Source organism: Paralichthys olivaceus, chromosome 5 (genome assembly GCF_024713975.1).
Source record: "Paralichthys olivaceus isolate ysfri-2021 chromosome 5, ASM2471397v2, whole genome shotgun sequence".
NCBI lineage: Eukaryota > Metazoa > Chordata > Actinopteri > Pleuronectiformes > Paralichthyidae > Paralichthys > Paralichthys olivaceus.
In genome coordinates, this window is record NC_091097.1 from 13187322 (window position 1) to 13195160 (window position 7839).

A 7839-nucleotide genomic window follows, 5' to 3' on the forward strand; every position below is an offset into this window, starting at 1 on the left:
TTGCTGTATTTTTTCAGTTTAATTTCTTTCTTTCCATCCTTTAAAAAAAGACTCGGGAACAATCCACCTTGTGTGAAGGTTTGTCTTAAACACAATTAAAATCATCATTCTACAATACTGATAAACATCAATTTTGATAAAATAATGTGTTTCGTAATTTTCCAAAATGCCCATCTTCTAAGTAGCAGAAAAGTCATTATTCAGAAGCAGTGAAATAACCTGAGTATTACTGACAAATAGTTCTACACCCAGGTCTGGATATCTTTTCAGTAGACAACTGTAATCAGTGACTCCACCGGGACAGATTTTAAAATTTCATGACCACAAAGTTTAAAAAAAGATTTATTCACTGATCCCTCCAGATTTAATAAGATGTATTTTAATCCTCCAAAGTACACAAACTGCAACTTTAGTGACAGTGAAACTCAAACTGTTATGGTTTGGTAACTTCACTTTTTAAAGAAGTTATATTTCCTTCTGTCCTTTTAGCTATAAACTGATTTAAAGCTGGAATCAGGTCCTCAAATGAACTGGTTGATGGAAGTACTTCTGGCCAGTCTTAGGTGACCTTGGTGGAGCCAGCATCAATTTAGTGGCGTTTTTGAAAGACGGGAGTGTTTGGCAGTCCGCGTCCCTCCCTTCTTCTCTGTGCGGGCCCGTCCGTGTGGAATCGGGCAAGTCAATGTTGGTTCTGTCTGCCACCCTGTTTTGCTTGGCCCGCATGCCAGCAAACACAGGAGACACCAATAATAAAATAGACGGCTTTATTTAGTGAGAAGAACGGGGCGTCGAGGCAAAACAAGCCTGCAGGAAGTCATTTGGTTGGGCGGAGCAGCTGAGATGTAGTTGAATGTATTTTCATTGGAAACTGTGGGAGATACTGTAGCAAACAAGAGCAGCTTTTTTTCAAGGATTAATGCAATTTTGATTTGAATAAACTTCCAGATAAAAACCTCTTAATCAAACCTTTATCTGATGGAAATGTCATATTAAAATATTAAAAAATAATTGAGAAAAGCCCATAATATCTGTAACGTAAAAGTAGCACCAAATGTTCAGGGAAACATAATCTGACTATTACTGGGAACTGTTTTCTTCTCTATTTTGCAGATAAAGTGTAAATTCATAGTCACACTTCAGTTAACTGTAAAACAGTCGTCGGTGATGAGACATTAGCTGAACGCTGGATGAAGACTCAGTGCATTAAAGTGGGATCAGGCTGGGCCGATTCAGTGACTCTTTATGTCCACTTCATTTCCCTTGCAAATCAGCCTCGCATTCTCCGAGTTTTCACAGTTCCCAGCTCCCTCTTTTTTCCCCGAAACATGCCCTGAGTCAGCCAGGCTCATTAGACAGGATGAGACTATTACCAGGCGAGTTATCCTGCTCCTAACAATGGGATGTGGGATGTGTCGTGCCTCTCCCCCCACATGCCCTCCGCTTCCAAGACCGCGACTCTCTCCTGGTCCAGTAACGCCCGTCCCTCCATCAACGATAAATGTGACAGCTGGAATGTAGCAGAGCCCCTGCGTGCCAATGTTAAAATTATTGTAAATTGCATGTTTAATTTTCGTATCCAACTGGTGCTTGAACGTGAGGGTGGAGTGAGAGGGCAAACAAAGAGTGTGTGCGCTTCTATTGCACCTGATTTGAGCATATGGCTCCGTAAACCAAATGTTTTTCTCAGGCAAAATTGTAACTCTGATGTAAAAATGTTCCTTCCCTCCTTCGTTCATTCATTCTTTCATCCCTTCATTCAGTATAATGTGCCTATGTAACTCACAGTCGCCACCATTCCAGTTCTTTTTTTTCCAGCTATTTACAGTAGGGCTCTCAGGACGCCCAATCAGAAACTGTGGACAAGTTCCAGGGAAACGGGACCCAAGCACCCTGAAGAGCCTTTTTGCCTCACTTTTATTCACTCCTGTTCTTTCTCAAGAGTTCCTCCTGAAAGTATTTGGCAAACACTGGTGAAAAAAAAAAGACTTTGAGGGAAGAAAAACAACAAGTCGTTCTTGAGCCACCCACACCCCATCTGCTGTGGTATTATCTTCTTTTATTATCTACAGATTATGTGCACTGATATGATTTCTACAGTTTGGTCTGCTGGTCATTGTGGTGGTTGTTCTTGTTGTTTTTTGTTTGTGAAGCGTTGTGATATGAGACAGTGAGGATGGGGGGGATAAAAATCCTCCCCCTCGTGCATCTAATCGTCCATTCAGGACCCTCTTAATGGCTTGTCAGTTCCCCTTGCCCTTCCATTTTCTGTCCAATTAATTCCTTTCTAGCTCTCCGGATAAAAAGACACAATGGGGCCCCTCCACAGCATAATGAATCATTAAAATTCAGCAGCGCGGCCCTGGCACTTGGCTTCTCCCTGGGCTGGTTAGGGACGGCTGCTTGGCATGCATGCCAGGGCCAACTTGAGCAATCCACTCTCTGGACCAGAGCAGATATGATCTCTCCCCATTCCTCTCTTTTCAGAGGTTTTGGAAAACATCTTAACTTTCTTATTTTGGTTTAAGGGCACATAAGAAGTGTCAAGCACAGGTCAGAAAGTTGTGCGAGCAGCACCAGACGTGGAGATGAGCCCTTTTTCAGCAGCAGCTTGTAATTTTGGTTTTAGACGCCTATTTATTTCTCTGCAGAAAAGCGTTTCAGCTCTACAGCAAAAGAATAATTTTAAAGGTATTTTGCTAAATACACCTGATTTCAGTAGCATCCAATTCAATTTACAGTTAAAGTTTTATTGTAAAAAGCGTTTGGAGGATTGAGAGCTGCGAGTAACAGAGGTCTCATTGGTCTCCCCTTACAGCTGTCGCTCACGGTGCAGATGTTTCACAACCAGGCTCATATGAACAGCTGGTATTTAGCGCAATGCCAAGTATTTATTATTATTTTTACAAATTCTTTCCAAATAGAAATGTAACATGCAAATAAGAGACAAAGACAAATATCAAGAACAGTATCTTTTATTTTGAACCGAAAATGGCCAGCGCATGGGTTAGCTGTGCATGTGTGAACGAAACTCTAGTTAATAGAACAACAGTTTTCACAGCCTCTCTCTTATGAACAAATTATGAACCAGAATAATATACAAAACACAGTTCTGTGGAAAGAACCTGGAACGTGATGCTCTGTGTACTTCTCAAACGGCATCTTGCAGAACATGAAAAACCGAGGCTGTAAGGAATGATGTCAAATTATGCACCAGGATAATAAACAAAAACACGGTGCTGTGGACAAAACGTGTCCAGTGATGCACTGTATGTGTTTCTCATACAGCGTCTCACAAAACATGACAAACCAATGATTCAAAATTCAGGATATAAAGAGAATCAGGTTAACTTTGGAACTTTCTGGTGTGGATTACTGATTGTGTGCTGCCGGGTGTTTGTTAATAATTCAATGTCTTATACTGAAATACTGACGATAAGCATTAGAAGGCACAAAGACGTTTTTTTTTTTTTTTTTTGCGAGACTCCAGCAGTGAGTTGACACGTGATGGCTCAGGTTAAATTTGGGCAAATACTCAAACACGTAATTTCCTCTTTAAACCCAACACTTTTAAATAACGGAACAAAAAGGGTTGTAAGTATTATGTGTGTATTATGTCATGGACATGATATGCATTTCCTCTCTCACGTAGAGCTGCACATTATCTCCCTGACACACACACACACACACACTGATGCACGTACGTACACATGTGCGTGCGTTGTCCAGCCGCGTATACAGGAGGTCCAGCTGACATGTCACTCAGAGTGCGTGGTGTTATTTTACCCCATTTCCTTTAACCCTAGATCATGACTAATCGCGATTTGCTAAGCGTAGCTTTCAGACACCTGTTCTGTCCTGTGCACGTCGGTCGGTCCTGCTCCGTTTTGCATTTAGGAATGGAGACGCAGGAAAGGGTGGAAATTGGACAGGAAATTGTTCCTCAATGGAATGATATACAATGCACCGAACTCGTACTGTCCTTCACTTCACTTAGTTTGTTTTCAATACAAGCCAAACATTAATGTAAATAACCAAACCCACCTTACATGTGTTATCTACTTGACAACAAAAAAACAAAAAAAACAATAATGCATGAACATAAATACATATAAGACTTTTATGCCAAAATGACACTATAAGATTCTTATGAGCCATTTAGTTAAGACGGATCCACTAATGCAAATGGGCAAATGTGCTGCGATATAGCTCTGGCCATTAATGTAAATTTACTGCAAATTTACATAATTGGTCCCGTGTATATTCTCCGATATTTCTGCTTCTCCATCTGCTTCACAACACATTTTGGCCAAAACCGTTCCTCTCCTACACAACTCGGTGGCAGGCCTTTGCTTTACATCAAGTGCGTGAACACGTGCAACCTGAAACTGAAAAGATGAGGGGTGTACAGGATGTAGGCGTAGGTGACATGTCCTCATGGAGGAGTTTGGCTCACCAACAACACAAGGTGTCCCTGTAAAAAGTCTTAAGTGTCTTTTTCACCGGAACGATATAACTTTGTATAAAATCAGCAGGCACTTTTTTCATTTGTTTGTTTCACGTTCAAATGGTCACAGGTAACTTACTAACCACCAAACACTCTCCTCCACCTGCAGCTTACGTCCTTCATTAGTAGTGCATCAATCTGAATAAGTTTTGTGTGCGAACTGACTTCTCGTCTCCTTAAGGTCGCGACAGTGTGGTGTAGACGGGCTGGTCCCAGCTGGAGGCAGTGGGGCTGTGGGCAGGAGCCATGGACAGACTGTTGAGGATGGGGCTGCTGTAGGGCCGCCTGGATGAGTGGAAGTAAGGGTACTGGTAGAGGCTTGAGGGGTAGCCAGAGTAAGGGTTGTAATAGTTGGAGCTCTGGAGGTCAGTATAGTCACACTGGGAGCTGGAGAAAGAGGCTGCGGCTGCGGCTGAGGCTGAGGCAGCTGATGCGGCTGAAGTGATGCAGGCCTGGCTGCTGTAGGAGCCGTAATCGGTGTTTGAGGGGGACCCGTGGGAGTGCTCGCTGTAGTGGCTGGGGCTCATTTGCTCTGTTTTAATATGGAGTCGGTGCTGGCCCATCTCGCTGGTAGAGGAGGAGAACATGGCGTTCTTGCGACTCCACGCTGACCCGTTGGCGCCTGCGTGGCTGTATGAGGAAGTGTAAGAGCTGCCGGGTGCTGGAGCCTGCCCGTGGCTTTGGTCTGCGGGCAGGCCGGAGGAGCCTGAGGTGTGGCCGTTGAGCAGGAGGTACTGGTCGAACTCGTGCACGTCAAAGGTCTCCATGTTGCTGATGACATCAGTGCTGAGCTCAGAGATGTCAACGTTGCTGAAGTCGATGTTCTGCCTGCTGCTGTCGACATGGCGACGGCCCTCATGTTTCAGATCCTGCTTCACCCCTTGGTGCAGATCTGTCTTGGGAGTGGTGGGTGGTGTGGGGGGACCGTGGGGCTGCCCTGATAGAAAAGTATCAGAAATAAAGCATGTTACACACAGACGATTTAAACAAGTGGCCTAAAAAACGATTTAAATTTTTTTTTTTTTTTGTGACAACACACCTGCATGCTCAGGGGGGTGGTGCCCGTCGGTCATCCCTACCAGTCCTCCTATCCCCGGTTCAGCTTTGTACAGGTGATGTGCCAGCTCTGCTCCCGAGTCCGAGTCGCTCTGGCCCGGTTTCACATTCTTCCTTCGCCGAGGCTGGTACTTGTAGTCTGGATGATCTTTCTTGTGCTGAACCCGAAGCCTCTCTGCTTCGTCTACAAACGGCCTCTTCTCGCTCTCTGAGAGCAAGCTGAGCAAGGAAACATAAAACATGAATTCAGTTACACTTGATGTTAATACTTACATGAACCAAGTTACTTTTACTCATTATGAAGGGGGAAAAATCTAAATTATTGTATTGATTTCTTCTTCTAGCTCATCTAATTTACAGCCAAAACTTTATGCAAATTAACGTTATATTTTGATGTAATTGCCAATGCAATGAATTTTTTTTTATTACATTTTGATGGTTGACATGCAGACATGTAGAAATATGTAGCTTTGGATACTCAGTTATTTTCTTCGAATAATAATTGACATCTTAAGTGTCCTTACCGCCACAGTTTCCCCAGAGTCTTGCTCAGCTCGGCGTTGTGCAGGTGTGGATACTGGTCCGCCAGCTTCCTACGGGCCGCTTGCGCCCAAACCATGAACGCGTTCATGGGTCTCTTGACGTGGGGTTTGTTCTTCAGAGAGCCGTTCCCGCGCACGGGCATCGGCACCAGGGACCAGTCGTATCCCTTGAGCACCTGAGAAACCGCGTCCCGTATGCACGCTGGAAACCGGTTGTCATCCTCGTGGTGCAGCTTCTTGCCCAGGCCGGTGAGCAGGGATCCCTGGCACTCGGATCCCGTCGGTGAGAACGGCGCGTCGGAGTCGGACTCGTCCTGAGACATGGAGCTGGTCGTGCCTGATGGACTGCAGGGATGGTCGCTCCCACACTTGTCATGCTCCTCTGTCATCTTTAACATCTTGTTGCGTGGATGAAAATCCGAGAACAGGCTTTAATGGCCAATTTAAAACAAAAAGAAAATCAATTATTACCGCTGAATAGAGGCGCGCAGCACAGTGCCCCGTGCGCCTTTTTACGCGCAGCAGTAAATCCCTTCAGTAATGTCAGTAGGCAGGAGTCCACTGTTTTCCCTCCGCTCCCGTTAGTTTGTCTTCGTCTGTCCTGTTTTCCGAGGTTGTCATGAGATGCGGTCGCGAAACTTGTGATTCCACACTGAGCTGTGGAGCGATGCGTTACAGCAACTTGAGTTGGGAATTTAAAAATCGTCACCCCACCTTCGGCGTGGGATTGGCTGGAACAAATCACCTCTCCCCCCATTGGCTCCGGTTTTAAAATGGGCATCATTATCCTTCATTTAAATTTCTTTCCTTTTTTTTTGCTTCCATCGGTGACGAAGGTGTTTTTTTTATAGGTGTAGAATTGTGACAAATAAAATGAAGTTTCTCTAAAGCTGTGATGGAATGTATATGAGCTCAGAAATGACTTGTATTTAGAACACCTTCAGTGTTTTATTTTTCTATTAATGCATGGATAGAGATATAGTTTTTGATCCAACCTGCAATATTCATCTTCCCTTTTATAAATATATTTTTAAATAAATTAAATTTTTTTGTATATGTGTAAGATATAGTGATTATATCAAATGTCAAAAAAACTTGGCATTTTGATTATTTCTTAGTTACTTGAGGACTGAAGTTTAATATCCGACATTTAAACATGAACTAAATAAACACTGGTCATCAGGTAGAGTCAGTGCATTAAATAATAGAAGTGTTTTTATTCTGTCAGAAAATTAATAATAGTGCAAAGTATTAATGCTTTGTAAAGACTGACAAATTATTAGTTGCAAATTTGAATAATATAGTTCCCGTCAGGTCTGCCAGAGACAGGATGATCTCCTCTTTTGACAAACATGTAACAGTGTTTAAAGGTGATGTCAATAAGAAATATTAAGTCTGTATATATTTGATCTTTCCTCCGTGTGTTAATATCTGGAAAGAACTGAACAGAAAAAGAAATATAATCATGACTCAGAAACACCTGAACCGACTCCTGACAAAAAGCTGTTTTGCTATTATTACAAAAACCTCTGAATTGTCTGACCTGTGCGAGCTCAATTACAGCTTCAGTAAATTGTCTGAATTTAGAAGAGGATGCTAATTTGCCTCAACAGTCTGTGTATGTGTGATCCACAAGACACTTGTCACCACCAGGGAAGCACAGTTTTCATGACATTGAAGATAGAAAGAGCAGAAGAGATAAGAGAGTAGATTGAATCACTGCCTTTGTTAATGCTG

General features: G+C 43.1%; 1 protein-coding gene across 1 annotated transcript; it reads right to left on the reverse strand.

The window, feature by feature from the left end:
• Window positions 1-2956: 2956 nt before the first annotated feature.
• LOC109638749 (transcription factor Sox-8-like) lies at window positions 2957-6885 on the reverse strand. The gene is made up of 3 exons (XM_020101877.2): window positions 6085-6885; window positions 5544-5779; window positions 2957-5441 (listed from the first exon to the last, which is right to left on the reverse strand). Exons 1-3 carry the CDS (start codon window positions 6498-6500, stop codon window positions 4681-4683), a joined length of 1413 nt encoding a protein of 470 aa, XP_019957436.2. The 5' UTR covers window positions 6501-6885; the 3' UTR covers window positions 2957-4680.
• Between the last annotated feature and the right edge of the window lie 954 nt (window positions 6886-7839).

Coding starts and splice junctions, on each gene's coding strand:
- LOC109638749 (XM_020101877.2), bottom strand. CDS start 6,500: ATGTTAAAGATGACAGAGGAGCATGACAAGTGTGGGAGCGACCATCCC. Junction 5,780..6,084: donor ACTCTGGGGAAACTGTGGCG/GTAAGGACACTT, acceptor TTCCTTGCTCAG/CTTGCTCTCAGAGAGCGAGA. Junction 5,442..5,543: donor CCACCCCCCTGAGCATGCAG/GTGTGTTGTCAC, acceptor CTTTTCTATCAG/GGCAGCCCCACGGTCCCCCC.